Source organism: Dermacentor variabilis, chromosome 3 (genome assembly GCF_050947875.1).
Source record: "Dermacentor variabilis isolate Ectoservices chromosome 3, ASM5094787v1, whole genome shotgun sequence".
Lineage (NCBI taxonomy): Eukaryota > Metazoa > Arthropoda > Arachnida > Ixodida > Ixodidae > Dermacentor > Dermacentor variabilis.
The window spans coordinates 121307663-121325106 of NC_134570.1; the positions used below are offsets into that span (position 1 = coordinate 121307663).

The 17444-nt window shown below is 46.8% G+C and overlaps 2 protein-coding genes across 4 annotated transcripts in view; one reads left to right on the plus strand and one right to left on the minus strand.

Annotated features, from left to right (window-relative positions):
- Nucleotides 1-1007, minus strand: part of LOC142576235 (mitochondrial 2-oxoglutarate/malate carrier protein) — a 33742-nt gene extending 32735 nt beyond the window's left edge. The window contains exon 1 of the mRNA XM_075686269.1: nt 850-1007. Within this exon, the coding sequence (XP_075542384.1) occupies nt 850-920 (71 nt within the window). The 5' untranslated portion in view covers nt 921-1007. The remainder of the gene's footprint in view (nt 1-849) is intronic.
- Nucleotides 1008-1210: 203 nt separating this feature from the next.
- On the plus strand, nt 1211-13503 carry LOC142576231 (glyceraldehyde-3-phosphate dehydrogenase 2-like). 3 transcript variants are annotated; one of them, XM_075686265.1, is made up of 9 exons: nt 1211-1268; nt 2288-2356; nt 3531-3627; nt 4193-4299; nt 6948-7065; nt 7318-7545; nt 9219-9479; nt 11837-11934; nt 13194-13503. In XM_075686265.1, exons 2-9 carry the CDS (start codon nt 2331-2333, stop codon nt 13261-13263), a joined length of 1005 nt encoding a protein of 334 aa, XP_075542380.1. In that variant the 5' UTR covers nt 1211-1268; nt 2288-2330; the 3' UTR covers nt 13264-13503. The 3 variants fall into 3 exon arrangements, with proteins under 3 accessions (XP_075542380.1, XP_075542381.1, XP_075542379.1); XM_075686266.1 differs by lacking the exon at nt 1211-1268 and adding an exon at nt 1522-1571; XM_075686264.1 differs by lacking the exon at nt 1211-1268 and adding an exon at nt 1686-1738.
- The last annotated feature ends 3941 nt before the right edge of the window (nt 13504-17444 follow it).

Consider the following 17444-nt stretch of genomic DNA (forward strand, 5'->3'; position numbering starts at 1 on the left):
GACAAGCGCTTGTCCTTGTCCGGAACTTTTGCATCCTTACTGTATGCCAGTATGACCAGGGTAGACTTGATTGCTGTATATAAAATAACATATCTTCATCCCCGGGGAGTGCAAATTGCAAATAACCGCATTGCGATGCACCTGTTTTATGTACTAACATAATTGCAAAAAGATTTTTTTGATTGCGAACTTTATCCAGAATATTCGCAAACTTTTGCAGTGTGATTGCGGATGGCTCTTTGCGTAGCTGGACGTTTGTCCGCATATAAATATATATGTATATATAAATCCGAGAGTATATATATCAACGCAGTGAAATGCCCACAAGGATCACGCGCACACGAACCTTTTCCAATTCCTCGCTAACACACGCATACGTATGGTTGTCCGCTCTAGAAGAGCTGCAATGCAAATATTGTTCTTGCTTGTCACCTCACTCGCGCGTTTTTTGGAACACAAATAGGTCGAGTACAGAAATCTCTCCGAGTCAATTAACACAGAAGTACAGTGCATATCAACTGAGCAGACATCGTTTGTTAGGAGCGAATTCATCTACCGGCGAGCCGTTGCGGTTATAATTGCAAGATCGAGTTCAGTGATCTGCAAGCATACGTGTCCGTTTCACTCATAGTTTTCTGCGTTTCCAGCGAGCCTGCTGCATCTTCTGTTCCACAGAAAGTTAGGAGACGTTATCTCGCTTACATCCCGCAGATTAGCGCCAGAATGAAGGCGCCGGGAGGCTACGATGTTTGGAAGTGTCAGCTTACAACAAGCAACCGGCCGGCGATCGGTCCGGTTTTTGAGACACGAACAGCGAGTCGCTTTGACACTGAGGTTTACGCGGCTTACCCGGCAGAGCCACCGAACAGAAACCTCACGGGTTTCGGTATCGTCTTCGGCGGAGCTGTCTGTGCTGACATGATCCCGCTGGTGGTCGTGCTAGTGCCAAATAACCGTGCGCCCCTGACTGCTGAAGGTCGCCGATTGCGGACGACGCCCGCAAACCGAAAACAACAATAAAGGCGCTTGAAAATGATGCTGATAGCAACAATTGTGCGTAAATCCAGTATGTTTTAAGTATTAAAAAAGACATCATTAAATATATTCGGGAAATTTATAGCTGTTACAAAATTATTTAATTATTGTATGCAATTCTAGAATTAACGCTTCATTGCATGCGCAAAGGTCTGGGTTTGAGATTAACAGCTACGAACAAAACTACTGAAGCGCTCCGCGCGTCCATTCAGTTGACCTTGTCGGCAGCTTAGGTGAGTCTGTGAATGGCATCGATAATGCTTGCGCGTCGCGGTTGAATTGACTTAATTGTCACGTACTTTCAGCTCGCTTGCGCCATCATTGCCCGTAAATGTCGCAGCATCCAGTTTGTCCGAATAGGTTGTTTCTCTTGCACTCCCGCACAATCGGCGGGCGTGGCAGTTGCAAGTGCATCAGCCGGCAGACGCTATGCCGGCATTTCCAATTCCTGTCTGTTCTCGCACGCGTTACAGCGTGCCCAGTTATTTGAGCGAATGCTAGTCGAGCGTTGAGTAAGCGCGGCCTGCACTTACGGTGTAAGTACGTGCAACGAGTTCATCGCGCGAATGAGAAGGCTTGCGTGTAACTGCAGCAACAAATGATGGCCGTTGGCGAGCGCGTGGCACGCGCTGCGATCGCTCGCTCTTTGCATAGCATCCCCGCGCATGGGCCAGGAGGTCTCGAGCGTCGCCGAACACGGCCGGTCGGTACCGCGTCTGCTCCGATTTCTTGACTCGCCGCCTTTGGGCGAACTGCCTACCTGCCGGCGGTCGCAGCTTATAGGCTAGGTGCTTACGTACAGGTCCGCGATTTTAGCTCTCCGCGACGGCTCTTGATCTTGCCGTCGTTGGCGTGTAGCGGTGTGGCACTTCGAAGGCCGCTCGACCGTCTGTTGGCCAGCCTCGTTTGTACGGGCTCGCGGTCCTGGCAGAGGATATGGGCGTTTTCCTGTGATATCCCTTTAATATCCCTTCGGCACGCATTTCAAGTGGCACTTGAGCTTTCCTGTAGGATAAGGCCTACTAGTAGACCGTGCCGTGCTTTTCCTCCTCATTTAATCGTGTTTTGCGCATAAATTACGTTCTCTATTCGGCCGCTCTCGCATCAAAGGTTACCTACCACCCGAGCCCTCTGGCTACTCGTGACGTTTTGTCGGATCGAGAAGCGTTGTGCACGCGCCCAATTTCCAAGGGCCCGGTACTCTTTCCGGGGCACTGTGCTCGCGTACTTACAGCAATATTTTCTCTTTCAGGTTATTCTTCAGCCAATTCAGTCACTCGGGCACCAGCCGCAACATGAGCGTGAAGATCGGCATCAACGGGTACGTTTCCGCGCGTCTCTGTCGCGATCCCTCACATTTTTCTTTCGTGTGTTGTCACAACATCGGTTTCGCGATCGCGTGGGCGTTTCCTTGAATCGGTTTCGGTTCCTGGTGGCTGGTCCAAGCGTACCGCCGTGCCCACCGGCAAGTTCTTGTGCCGGCGTCTCATTGACGTGACCTCTACGCCAGCTGTCATGGCTGCTGCAGCCCCAAACAGTGGCGGCGTCTGCTGCTCGAATCGAGCGGACAAGCCCATTGCGATGTCCTTGCCGCCACGCATTGTGTGGTTAACTGATAACTGCGGAGCGCCGGACGCTACGGCGAGCCGCACTTTTCGCGATCGCGTATACCTCCTTTGTCTGCCAAGCGCAACCCGACCCGCTCGGCGTCCGGCTTGGTATCCGCAGGAGGCGGGGGGGAGGGGGGGTCGTATCCCGTGGGGATGTTGTGGCAGCTCCCCCTCCTCCCATTCTCTGTCTGGATCGATGATAGTAGCGTTACGTCATCGTTGCTGTCTAGCGTAACAGGGCGCGCTGATCTAGAGCGTGTTTTCACCGCAGACGGTTTTTTTTATTCGTTTTCTCTCGAGAGTAGTATCTTTATTTTTCTTGCATACATACACGGGGAAAGGGACAGAAGCAAAAGGTGCATTACGCGCCTGACAAAGGCTTCTGCAACAGATACAACAACTGTTGCAACAGATCCAACAGATACACATTTCTTTTTGCACGCCCGCGCACACGCACAGAGAGAGAGAAACTCTGATCCATTGTAGAACATGAAGATTACTAACCTGGGAAGCAGTTACTTTTTACACAGTAGCAACACCCGGGGACACTGGAATGTATATTTGTTGCGACTGCAGAATGTGTAATTTTTGTATAGGGCACCAAAAGATCAGATTGTTGCACTCACCGTCGACTGTCAGTATCGGCCCTTGCTTCAATGTTCTAGCTTTTTAACCCCTTGGATGGAATGAGAATGTGCACCAGTTGAAAACCTCGCACAGCATGAAATGCCTATTGCAACTTTGGGCAAAATTGCATCATTTGACACATAATCAGTAAAATAAATGTGACTGGCTATGGTGTCGTATTTAGTGCATCATTTGTATTTAGTGTCTCATTTGGGTGGTTGTGTGCATAAAGCTGACGGTTTTTTGCTCTTCTAATAGCTTTGGACGCATTGGCCGCCTTGTGCTGCGTGCTGCACTCAGCAAGGGCGTTGAGGTCGTGGCCGTCAATGATCCTTTCATTGACGTCAAGTACATGGTGAGTTCGCCGTTATTCAAGACTTGGCTGTGACCTTAATTGTTTTGCACATATGAAGGCATTTATGGTACTAGCTTTGCCATGTTACTGAGCTTGTCACTGTCCCTTATGAAAGGTACTGTGGTTCATATCCCTGGACAGGGATATGTTAACATTGCTCCTAGCAGTCTGTCATATTCATGCACATTGCCTTATAATTTTAACGCTTTCAGTACAAAGTACTTGCCACTGTGCCTTAGTGACTATGCCATTTCATTGCTGAGCTCGAGGTGTGGTGGGCGCATTTCAGTGAGGGCAAAATGCAAAAAAAAGTGTTGTAGTTAAAAAGTGAGATGAAAACTATGTACCAAGTTACATGGAGGGGGGGTTTACAGCAGTGTTTGAGCCTGCCCAATAAGTTTACAACCATATGGCTGTAACCGACGGAAAATCGAACCTCGTCGCTTGTTGCCCGAGAGGATGCATTTGTGAGATAAGTAGCGTGCAGAAAATTTTGGTCACGGTGAAGGTAAATATTTCCCTTAAGGTTGTTGTATTAATGCTGTTCTGAAATGTTAAAATGCAGGTGTACATGTTCAAGTATGATTCAACCCACGGCCGCTACCATGGCGATGTCCACGAGGAGGGAGGGATGCTTGTGGTGAACGGCCACAAGATTCACGTCTTCCAGGAGTAAGTCGTACACTCATGCTCTCACCTGTTTTAGCTGCATCCTTGAAGTACTGTGTAAACACTTTGCAAGCCAGTGACCAGTTATTCACAGGAGTTCTGCAGAAATTGGCAAGGTGGAGGATATGTCATCCACTTGACTCTAGTGGAATGTGGCCTGTTCTTTTCTCTTCTAAAAGCAATCTTTGCAGTTCGTACAATCTAGAGTTAAACACAGGGCAGATGCCTTTCTCGAACAATAGTACCAGCCAAGCAAAGAGGGGTGCCAGCAAATGTTAGTGCAAGGTGCAATCAGCACTTGCGGGAAGCATGGCACAGAAGTCAGGTTGATGACACTTCTTTTTTTAATTTACAAATAAGTGTGATGCTAACTGGGTGGAGTTATTTCATCATACATGTATGCTTACCCTGGTTTAATCTGTTTTTAATAATCGGATCTGGGAAGCAAGTGTAGTCTGTAGGTAGCTAAAATGGCATCTGGTATATATAATTCAGCTAATGTAGAATGATGCATCCCAAATTGACGTTAGCAACAGCTGCATTAAGTTATAGTAAGCATTTCCACCAAAAACAAGTTTGCAACAGTAAAGCTAGTATGTTAAAAAGAGTTTCCTAAGGGAGCAGAATTGTGGCATGCATTTTGCCTATTTGACTTGAAATCGTAGAAGCAGCAATATAGACCAGGCACAATTCAAGCTTGCAGAGAAATGATTTGGTCCGCCGTTGGGCCCAATTTTGGGGGGGTGAGGCTTGACAGGATAAAGCTGTTCATCCCCGCTGGGAGTTGGCCACGGTCCAAGCTGAGTGTCTGGCTGCAGGGCCGAATTGCTGGCATTGTTCCACGGCCTGCAGTGTTGTTGTTTCCACACTTGGCGTGCAGCCGCTGCTAGGCTTCCGCTTCCAAGGCCATTTGATGGAGGACACCTCCCCTTCCTAGACGGGGCTAAATTTAACACTTGCTGGTTGTGAATGGTGGTTGTCTCTGCTTCTTCGTCTATTTCTGTCTGCTTTATAGATTTACCTGCCCTGCTGTCTGCAATGCTAGGTGTACTATTTTACCACTCTTGTTTTGTTAGCTCAGTCTGCTGTCTAGCCAACTGGCATGCAACAAAGCACTTTGCGAGTGTTTTGTGGATGAGTTCAGTGCCCTAAGGAGCTTGTTTATGTTTGAATGCACACTATCAGGCTTGGGACCGCTTCCGTCTCCCATTTCACTTTTACTCGCAATTCACTTGTTCCATTAGGGTTGAGGGTTGTTGGCACTTTCCTGGCGTCTACTTGCAGTGTTCTTCCTTTTCTGTCTTGTTATTTTACTTGGTTTAATAACTGTCAAAAGAAAGTAGTGAGGTCTGGTTAAGGGCAGATCTGAGGTGCAACTATGGGTACTAGTTAAGGCAGCAGCGCTTTGTTCAGCCACTATAGTGAAATGAAGGCTTCCTTCTTAAAAAGCTCCTTTAATTAAAAAAAACCTGTAGCAAGAATTTCACTTTTAGGATTTCATATAGCAGTGGTTCACACCAAATTTTAACTTAAATTTAGCATCTGAAGCCGTGGAATAAATTTTGATCCTTCCGCATCTTAATGTATAATGTTTGCTGCTATTTTCTTATTTTCCTGCTGCCACTGTGTGACATTAGGCAAAACAACCTTTCTGTTTGTGTACATGATGGGACAGAAAGGCTTGCATTAAGTAAATACTGTCTTTTTTTTTTTTTTCTTCCGAGCAGTTCACGAGTAATGCTTTGTTTATTAGAAGCGTTGCGTTTATAAAATCGGCAAAAAAATTGGATAAGGCACTGCCAACTGCTTTCATTTGCGAATTATACTACCAAGGCTCATGACATCAGCTGCCTCCTTTACAATTTTTAGCTTCACATTTTGAAAAAAAAAAATCATTTATGTTAGTTTGCAGACTAATGAAACTGGCAGCCGCAAAGGGTCTTTCAATTCAAATAGACCTAGACTGGTATTCTGAGTGTACCTTTGTGTATCTGAAGTTTATACCCCGTCTCGCCAACTGCGTGCTTCGCTGCAAAAGTTGCAGGTCGTGTCAGCCAAGTAGAATAAAGAACCAGAAAGGCCACCCACCGCAGTGGTGTAGTAGCTTGGCACAGCTTGGCCCGAGGGCACGGTATCAAATTACGGCCGCATTTCAGTGGGGGCGAATTCTGAAAATGCCCGTGCAACGGGCATTGGGTGCATGCTAAAGAACCTCAGGTGGTCAAAATTAATCCGGAATCGCCCACTCTGTCATGTCTCGCAATCATGTTGATGTTTTGGCCCATAAAAACAAATTAAAAACAAAGAAAAATAACGGAAGGGCTTTTCTATTGTGCACTTCTGATTGCACTTCGCATGACGCTGATTGAATGGAAGCATCGTTCAAGGAAATCGTGGTGCACGGTGGTCAAACTTCCCTCCCTCCTTTAAACACACAGCCTTTGTTGCACTGCATGGTTAGCGTAGTCATTTGATAACCCATGAGGGTTCTGGAGGTTCTTGCATTGGCATTACTCATTGAAGCAAATGCTGTGAGGAAACGGATCCTTGCCGTATGCAGAGTTAAAAATGTCTCCACGTGACTTGGGGAGTTGTTTGCCATCTGGCTCTCGAGTGGGTGGACTCTAAGCAGGTTGGCGTGGCATGTGCAGGATGAAGCCCGCCAGCATCCCTTGGGGCAAAGTTGGCGCCGAGTTTGTAGTGGAGTCCACTGGAGTCTTCACCACCCTGGAGAAGGCTCAGCTGCACATTGATGGTGGAGCTTCCCGAGTAAGTGAGCTGTAGTGATGAATGGACAGCAATGCTGCCCTCTAGGCACGCCACGTGTTCCGAATCGGTGCAATCTGGGCTTGTGTAGGACCCAAGTAGTCAAGTAATCCAGAGCCCTGCTCTGTGGCCTCTCTTATAGCACCAGTGTTGCTTTGGGGCGTAAAACCCTACAACTCAATCGCAGTCGGTCCTCAGCGGTACGTTTCCTTTACCTAAAAGGTCCTGCTTATTCCAATGCGTATATTGCTGCAGGTGGTCATCTCTGCTCCATCTGCGGATGCCCCCATGTTTGTGATGGGTGTCAACCACACTACCTACAATCCAAGCATGAAGATTGTTAGCAACGCTTCCTGCACCACCAACTGCCTGGCCCCCTTGGCCAAGGTCATCAACGACAACTTCGGCATTGTTGAGGGCCTCATGTCTACTGTCCACTCCACCACGGCCACCCAGAAGACTGTGGACGGACCGAGCCACAAGGCAAGTGCACCCACGTGTGGCCAGCATAGTATTCCATTAAAAGGGGCCTTGAACACTTTTCAAGCGATTGTCAGGTCGCATAGCTTGACTGTTGGAAAGCTAGGTGCAATAAGAATGGCAGTAATAAGGGTATGCAGTCCTAAGTTATTCAGCCAGGAGTTTTTCCAAATACAAGAAAAGTGTGTCCTCAACTCAAATTTTGCGAGGTCTCATCCACTGACATAACCACTCGCTGCCAATGGCAAGAGCTTGGAAGTGCCTACATAGTGCAAGTTTGCACTCCATGGTTGCCTACATGTTCTATTTGCATTTACTCCAGGTACTCCAGTGGGCTGATGGCACTGATACCATGGCAGTAAACTACTTTTGCTCATTCTAGCGCATTTCATGGCTGCCACTACTGGCTAATCATCCTAGTACTGCGCCAAGTCAAGTCTCTTTCATAGCCTGCGCAGGCAGTTCAGCACAGCACTGCAAACAAAGGTGCTGCAGCAAGAATGCACCAAGGTGAAAAATGCTGCATAAACAACATTAGTGAGTGTATATCATGTGAAAAATGAGGGGAGTTCACAAGGTCGCTGACGAGTGTACATAAGCGAGAAAAGCTTTTGTGTTAACATCTCGTGCGCACACTTCTCTGTAACGTAGAACAGTGCTCACAGGCAATAGAGCTGCCAGCGCACCTGCCATATCTTGTAATTGTAGTGACTTTCATTTCTTTCTTTTGATACCATTTCTGTTCGTGTTAACATAAAAAGAGGTACAGCCCACAAAACAGACAAATCCTAATTTAACAGGCTGCTGCAGTGCACTGATTATTAGCAGCTTTGAATTTAACCAACCAAAGAGTAGCGAGTGGTGGGTGTGCGCCAGTGGGCAACGACGTGGTTAGTAGGGATTTGTTTCTGTGACTAAAATATATTTTGACATTGTAACTTTGACTTGTGGTAAGAGCATCTCCAACCTTCGGTCTAAGCAACCTGAAACTTTCCAACAGTGGATTGAAAACAGAAACACAGTGAACTGAAAAGTGTTTGAGGGCCCCTTTAGCATGTAATTGTGCAGCATTCATTTGCACAGAGTGTTTGAGACCTTATGGTATGGTCCATGGTTTCCTGCAAAAACGTAGTGCAACTCCAATAATTCGAACTGATCTGTTGGTCCCAGCAGATTTGCATGTACTACTTGAATAAAAAAAGAGCTCCTGCAAATTCAATCGCCTACAACTGTGCAGTAGTGTTACCTCAAACAAAATTTCTCGCTCTGCGAGACATTTTTCTGCCTTTCCCAAGCATGAGGTCGGGAGTTCAATTCCCGGCCGCAGTGACCACATTTCAATGGTGACTAGATGCCGGAGTGCCTTTGTGCCATGCATTGGGTGCGCGTTAAAAAAAACAGGGCGGTCGAAATTCAGAGTGCCCCATCATGCCACGACTCGTAATCAGATTGTGGTTTTTGCATATAAAAGCGCGCAATTTCATTACCGGAGTTACCTCTAGTAATTTTTGTAGAAAACTGTTACAGGGCATTTAAAGCTTGATAGTTTCTAGCAGAGCAGTGCCATTTTTGCTGGGGAAATCTTCAGCATTCCCCAAAACTCGACAGCACTTGGACGATTCTCCGGGGGCGAGAGACAGAGGGCAATGTCTGAACACGTGCTGCCATGTGCACAGGCGTGGCGTGACGGCCGTGGAGCCGCCCAGAACATCATCCCGGCCTCAACGGGAGCTGCCAAGGCTGTGGGCAAGGTGATCCCCGAACTGAATGGCAAGCTGACCGGCATGGCTTTCCGTGTGCCAACTCCGGACGTCTCGGTCGTTGATCTGACCTGCCGCCTTGCCAAGGAGGCCACCTACGACGAGATCAAGGCAGTGGTCAAGGCTGCCTCCCTCAGTGACCACTGGAAGGGAATCCTTGGATACACTGAAGATGAGGTGGGCATACTCATTAAGGCTTGGAACTCTTGCCGTAGTATTTCAAGCAAGATCTCTTGGACATAGTTGTAATGTGTAGCTGTTATCATTAATATTTTTAGAATGTTCTCGCTTCAAAAAAAAAGTGAGAGGCGTTAAGGTAACCAATAAATATAGTCATACCTCGATTTAGCAAAATTCGCGATGTAACGAACTATTTCCATTTCCCAATATTAGTTATGTTAAAAACTGTCTTTTTTTTTCCACGATTTGGCGAAGTAGTGACACGGTTTCAACTTAACAAAGTATTCGGCCATGTCAAGCATGTACTTGGAAGCCTGTATGGCCTAGTAAATCTAGCAAAAAACTATACAAATGTCGACTGAGGAGGAAGTTATTTCAAATGTCCCTCTGCATGAAAAGCTTGAACTTGGTAAAAACACCATCAAAGCACGCGTGCCTGGCCGTGCTCGGGGAAAAACGCAAGAGCTGACGCTTCCTTTCTGCACAAGGGAAATGGGGAGGGAATGAACGGGGGTAACGAGATCAAGCATGTTCTAGGGGGGATGAAATGGGATGGCGAGGAGGGGGAGATACTCCAGGAATGGTCTAGGAATTCGTCAGGTTGTTTTTAATGCTGAAACCGCAAAACCTCGAATTAACGAAATTCGTGATTTAATGAAGTTTCATTCTGCAAGTACAACTTTGTTATATTGAGGTTCGACTCTATTATGGATAGTATATTTATGTCGGACCCACGGTGGTAGCTTAGTGGGTACAGATAGCATAATGCTGCTGACCTCGTAGATTCAATCCTGGACTTAGCGGCTGCATTACAATGAGGGCAAAATGCAGTGCTCATTGATTTCGGTGCATCTTAAGCAAACCCAGGTGGTTATATGTAACGGAGTCCCCTGCAATGGTGTGCCTCGTCAGATCATTATTGTAACACATAAAACCCCCTTTCTATCTTCCCCTTTCTTAAAGTCGGTGCAGTAACACCTTATTTACTTGAATCTAGGGTGGCCCCAATTCTAAGCCGACCCCCGAAAGTCTGAAGCCAGAAAAAAACAAAAAAATGTGCCTCGAATGTAGGAATGAAAGCGAGGACAGCGTTCCCAAAATGAAAGCATCTATTGAATAGTGAACATGCCGAACTAATTCTACGTCATCATCACTGCGAGCCTCGTCGCAATCTTCCTTATCGCTGTCATCTTCAAACAGTAAATGTAATCCTCATTGCGGCACACGCAAAAAAGAATCTCCCATTGCCCCCTCCAACGACGAACGTTTTTCTCGTCTATGACTAAGTCCCGCCTGACTTGAATGTTTTATGATGCCTCTGCGGCTAGCACTTTTCGTTTGAAAGTGGCACTATAGTGGCATCGCCTGTGGGGTGACCTTATGATAACACCGCGCCGCATGTCAATACCTTAGAATAAAGAACCAGCCCCTATATGCCACGGGTCAAAATGGCAATGTTGCTCGCATAAACCAGGAACTCTGATACGTACTTGGATACATACTAGATGGTGCTAGCTATGCACCATACTTATCAATTTCAATTATAAACTGGTGCGTCTTTTAAAAACCTCTGAAATAAGCCTTATAGTTTGATATATGATTATTTGAAAAAAAAAGCCATTTGCCTAGATTCGAATAAATATGGTATGTTAAATTGAAGAAAGTGAGGTGTGTGGACACACACAGATGATAGCAGCAGTGCATTGATTATCCTGCAAAACTACAGATTAGTTTTCAAAGTAAGTGTAGATAGTTGTACAAAGGTGCATTGTACACTCGTCATTAATGACGTCGGGATGTTGGTGATCATTAGAATGAGCGCTGGCATCTTCAGCATGGCACGCAGGAAGAAAATGACATACAACTGAGCTGTTTACTCATACAATGGATTGCGCAAGTTTACAAACACAATGAAACAATACAACGAGGATATTGCCGAGGGAAGTGCATTGAGTGATTTGTGACTGCGAGACGTAAAATATTAGTGATACACTGCAAGTGAACAAGAATGGTGATATTAATGTTCTGCAAGGCTTGTTAAAATTGGTTTTTGATTGCTTGACTACATTTACTACAGTGGGCTTATGCTGTGCAGTGCTTCTTCTGCTGTGTCTGACTCTGTATGATTGTGCAACCAAATGTGTGTAGTCCTGGACAGGCTTAGTTTGTCCTTGCCACTTGCTTGTCCCTGTTAGTTCTTATACTTATGATTATCGATATAGCACTCGTACTTCTGGCCAATAGGTTGCTAATAGGGCCCCTAGAGTTCTTGCTCTAAAATCAGATTCTATTATAGTGTTACATGAACTGTGGATGGTTGGTTTCTGCAAACTGGTGCCCCCCTTTGTGTGCAGGTTGTGTCAACCGACTTCCTTGGGGACTCCCACAGCAGCATCTTTGATGCCAAGGCTGGCATTGCCCTTACCAAGACCTTTGTCAAGCTCATCTCATGGTTAGTCATGTTGCCCATCTTTCGGGGAGGGAGGCTCTTGCCGTGCCAGTCTGTGCGTGGCGCCTCGAGCACTTTTGGTAGCGAAGGACACTGCTGTGCAAAAGGGCATTTATTGCTCTTTCTCTGGGGAACCATTGATGTACAGAAGGTGCTACATTGGTTCGAGTGCGCCACCAAAGTATCCTGTCGGTGTCCAGTAGAGGCCATGAAATAGTAAGCACGTGCAGTCCAGGCATTGTGAGGAGCGAGTGCATGCACACCTACGGTTCTGGCACACTAGTGGTCGGTCAGGTTGGGAGCTGGACGCTTGGCTGAATACGAGCAGTGAATTTACCAATGCAAAATTGCAGCAAGTGCTACTGAAAACTGTTTCCTCCCTTTTCTAGGCTGTGTGTTAATGGCGCTGCTGTTGGTTCGGCACAGGTTACTTGTACAATTCCAGCTAGCTGAAATGCAAGTATTCGTATCGTAGGTCCTTAATAGAACACACTGAGGAATTGAGATATTTGACTTGCCACACAAGGATATCAAGGCAGTTTTGGGTGCAGTCCCGTGAAAGGATGCGCATTCAAGCAATCATGTTCATCAATGCTCCAGAGCCAAAGGGAAGCAGTCTGTTTGTAGCGAAATCTGTGCCGTCTGGTGGCACCCTCATCGGCACACTGACTCCAATCATTGTGCGTGTGGCATGCAGGGAAGTAGAACGGAAGTAGTCGTGTGGTGAAGATGAACATCAGGAAACATGATAGAGCTGAGCATCCCCACAGGCGACATTACAGCGGTGGTGCTATAGTGGTAGTATTGTTATTACTGGGCAGAGGGTCTTGCAAGGTGCACTTACATCTGAGTGTGGGTGTACAGTATTGCCCAAAACATGCTTGTGAGCAAGCCACCTATGTGTCCCTGCAGAATGCTGTGGGGTTTGCGAGTTCTCATCACTGCAAGCTTCTGAGCGATAGGCATGCCTGCTCAGTAGTGGGACAGGTCCTCTAGCATGGTGGCTTTAATGCTTTGGTCGAACACAACCCAGTGTTCAAAGGCCTAAGGCTGCAGTTCCATCCACCAAGCACTCGTGTGGATGCCCCAAACTACTTCATGTACTCGCTGTGCAATTAATCGTACTTGTACTGTTAACATTTAGTGTCAAGGAAAGTTCATTTAACCTTAAAAAAGAGCAAATGCCCCCATCTGCTTGATAAGGAACAGTTTTGACATTTTGGCACATCTTTATATTTTGAGATATGCACTTTCTTTCCCAGGTATGACAACGAGTACGGCTACAGCAACCGTGTGGTTGACCTGATCAAGTACATGAAGTCCAGGGGCTAAAGGTGCGGGCGTCGCCAGCGGAGGGTGGCACGCCAGCAGTTACACCAGGAATTCTCACTGCCAGCTGCCGACCCTTCTGCCTGCAGCTTTGCTGCTTTCCTGAATTAGCCATAGCCGAGCCCTGTGTGCATGTCCAACAGCCGGTTACCAACACGTTCCTCCCTCTCACTGCTGCCCCATGTAGTGACTCCCGTGGTGTTGTAAAAGTCTCTAAAATAAAACTCAAGCTCCAACAACTGCTCCACTATTAGTTTGCATTGTGATAGCAATTATGTGGACACTCCTGGCGAATTTTTTGCCTTCAGCGTTGCTGTGGTGGTTCACATGGATTTGGTGTGCTGGATAAACGCTATGTTACTGAAATGCCGAAGTTGCTCTGACAATGTTTTATGGCCTTCGACTGATATTTGTCAATTTTGGCAATTGCAGTGCTCAAGGAAAATTCTTAAACTTTTCATTTGTAAGCTTTTGTTTCTAAACGATTTAAAAAATAGACAATATTTGGGCTCACAATTCATGCAGTCTTGCTGGTTAACAGCACCAGTGCTCTTTATGGATCTAATCTTTAACTGGGCAACAGTTGCCTGTCCGTTTCATATCTTGCTGTGTTGAGGGTTGACACTGCTGTTCTCTGACGTCTGCTAGCTGCCAGGGCATTGGCTGCGAAGAGCCGTGAAAGAAGGGATACGTCCACTTCAGAATCTGCATTTTGTGTACCATATCAGCTGTTAATCGTTTGCTAGCTTGAAGCTGCGTGCCCCAACTCTTCAGGAGCACAGCGTATATAGGTACCACCAAAAGCCATTGGAACACTGGAGCTCTGGATGAACTGTATCAATGCGCTCTAACAGCCTGGGGAGGAAGGAGAAGCTAGAAATAGTAGTATCACACATGCACTTCAGTTGTGCTCATTGCCAGTTCACGCCTCCTAGAGGATCTGTTTCTTTTTTGCCCATGGATCGGAGTGTCCTTCATGGCTTCTGTGGCTGAACACTCGTCAATGTGTTAGTGCTGATACTGCAGTTTGCACATGCTAGACATGCCCCTGTGGTACAGGCAGTAGAGTTTCGCACAATAGTTGCTAGAGGTAACTGGCATTAGTGTCTACAGGAGCTGCAAAGAGGGTGGCTCAGCTATCTTGGGACGTATACATGGATTTGCCTGAACTTTGTGCTTCTGGCTTCAAGCGGCTTCATGGCTTTGTAAACTTGTAATTTTCAACAATACTGCATAATCAATAGTTACGTTAACATTATTAAAATTGTCCTATAGCAGGATTTGAACACGAGACCTCTAGTACAGAAGCCCAATATCGAAACCATTACGCCACAGATGCACGCATTGACAAGCGGCATGAAACACTTACGAATTTATCGCGGGCCTTGAGACTCTTGGCCTGTTCCAATGTGGCTATGTCGACACCCTATACAACATTACGTGGGAGTGCACACTACACAACATAGAACACCACGAGGGAGCAAGGGGAGGCACTGCTATCCAACTTGGCCCTCGACGACCAGCTCTATCTGATACAGAGAGCCGAGAAGATGGCAAGAGCCGGCGGAGCCCTGGACTAGGGGCCCCACCATCAGCGGTTTTTCCGGTTATTCTTTTAATAAAGTTTATCTATCTATCTATCTATCTAAGCTGAATTGTTCCAATTAGTAGCACTAGTGTTTGTTCAGTGTCTTCTGCTCTTTGAAGAGAGTAGATTCCTCTGAAATTTACGATGATAAAGGCATATAAAGCATAATTTACAAAGCCACAAAAGAACGTCTGAATCCAGAAGCACGAAGATTAGACAAATCCATGTACTTCCGATCATTCCTATGGTGGCTGAAAGGTCGCAGCGCTAGAGTTCACTTTAGCAACAATTATTGTAGGAAACTCAATGGTGCAGGTGAAAAAAATTAAATTATGGGGTTTAACGTGCCAAAACCACTTTCTGATTATGAGGCACGCCGTAGTGGGGGCTCCGGAAATTTCGACCACCTGGGGCTCTTTAACGTGCACCTAAATCTAAGTACACAGGTGTTTTCGCATTTCGCCCCCATCGAAATGCGGCTGCCGCGGCCGGGATTCGATCCCGCGGCCTCGTGCTCAGCAGCCCAACACCATAGCCACTGAGCAACCACGGCGGGTAGTGCAGGTGAGTGTAGCTATATGCTATTGGCGACTTCACACTAGCAAGTGTTGAGTCACAAAAACGGCAAACAACGCTCCATTCCGCAAGTAAATAAACGGAGCGAGAGGTCTGAATTGGCTACGAGTGCCAGCCTGGGTGCATGAGTGATCCAATTTCTGGCTTCCCCTGGGGCTGCTAGAGGGCACTGGTGTGCAGTTCGGCTTCAGCTCCAGTGTTCCAATGTTGTACGCATCTGTACATAGACACGTGTGTTGCACCTACGAATGCTACAAGCACTTCACTGCTGTGGTGCGATGCAATTGAGAAGTGGACAGGAAGCCTTCAAAGAGCTACTTGTCGGAAGCATCTGATACCCAAGCATGGCGCTTGGGTTTTTACGTGCTCCCGCTTTGAGCGCACTTAGGCATTTCTGACAGATATGTCCATTGCCAGTCAAGACGTGGCGATGCATTTAGAGATACAATGGGATATCAGTGGAAGCCTCGCTTTGAAGTAGACGGCTGCTAGACAACACATTCTTATTGCTCTATCCTTAAATATTCACGTAAATTATCAATTTCAAGCATTATTCTCGTGATTACTATTAATTACTATATTCTCCATGCTTCTCGAACGTTCTTATTATTCTACTACGTGCTTTATGGTCAATTTCCCATTGTAAGTCTTGGAGAGGGAAAACTTGATCCAGAGCAGCACCTGATCTGCAGTGGGTGGTGCCCGCAGTACAACGGCCTTAGCTGCCCTTGCTTGGTCAACCAGTTGGAGCTGGATAGTGCCGTCTCCCATTGCCATATGGTTGGCCGTGTTACAGGTGTGAGCTCTGGTGTAGTGGCAAGTCTGGGACCATCGCTTCCTTGTAGAACCACATTTCACTTTTGTATTAATCTTTTTCAAGGAACGCAGACAGTGAGTCGCACGTAAAGTTGAAACTCTTATTTGCTGGAACATTGGCTAACTTTTCAAACACAATTACGATCACGCTAACTTCAAAGAGGGTCTACCATGACCTTCATGCTGGTTGAACACTTAAGGGAGCTTTGTTCTCGTGCTCCTTTGAAGCTAAAAAAGCATTCTGAACAACTTGGTTGACACTGCTTCCATCCTGCATTACAAGCGCTACCTATTGGTTCTGTAGAGGGCTTTGAGCAACAGCGCCTATGGGCGAGCAAGTGCAAGGCCATTGCTGCAGCTTCCACTTGAAGAACTGGTAGCCCCCAATTGTCATCCATTGTTCGCCCTTAAGGGTCCCTCGCGTAGTTCAGTTGAACCTTGGTATAAAGTCGGCAAAATTGGCAATCGAAAAAAGAATTTTAAGTAGAAAAAAATTGAATTTTGTTAAATTTGTGAGTCGGCAACCAAGATACGGTTTCATTTCGTGTCAACAATACCTTCACACCTGCAGTACAAAGCGATGCCTCTGACACTTTTACATCCACTCCGTACCCACAGCTGATTGTGTCGCCTGCCTCTCTCAACGCATTGCCAAAACCCAAGATTACGCAACCTCCAGCACCAAACTCGTGGGAAGACTGCGCACAAAGCCACGGCCATGTCGGCTTGCCCAATCTTTGCAGCCGCCATAGATTAGCTCCGAGGTAGAACGTGCAGGCCGTGTATGCATGCACCTGCACTGACGGCTATGTGCAGCCGCAGCCAGGCTACAGGAGCCTTGTGCTCACCGTTTCCCACTCCTCCGCTCCGGCACACGCTTGATCGTGTTGACCGCTTGCTACCCCACTTCCCTATCCATCCCCTTGCTTGCGCAGGAAGACTGCGCACGCTCACCCCCATAAGCTTTCCCTCATGCTCACAGCTATGGCATGAGATAGGGTATTATCGCATTTGGAATTTACATAGAATGTGAGGGTGAGAGGGTCTTGCTGTTCCACTTCGGCAGTCGCTCTCCGTCATGTGGCGCATGATTAGAAACGCGTGTTCGCAAGCAGCCTCGTGTAATTTAACCAGTTCACCATCTGCGTTTCCATTTCTTGCCTCTGTATTCCTTCGCAGCGACAGTGAAATATCGTTGTATTGA

Excerpts from the sequence above, each read along its gene's own strand:
- LOC142576231 (XM_075686264.1), top strand. The coding sequence starts at position 1,701 with ATGGGCCAGGAGGTCTCGAGCGTCGCCGAACACGGCCG. Across the intron at positions 7,546-9,218 it reads TGGACGGACCGAGCCACAAG|GCGTGGCGTGACGGCCGTGG; the intron begins GCAAGTGCACCC and ends CCATGTGCACAG. Across the intron at positions 9,480-11,836 it reads TTGGATACACTGAAGATGAG|GTTGTGTCAACCGACTTCCT; the intron begins GTGGGCATACTC and ends CTTTGTGTGCAG.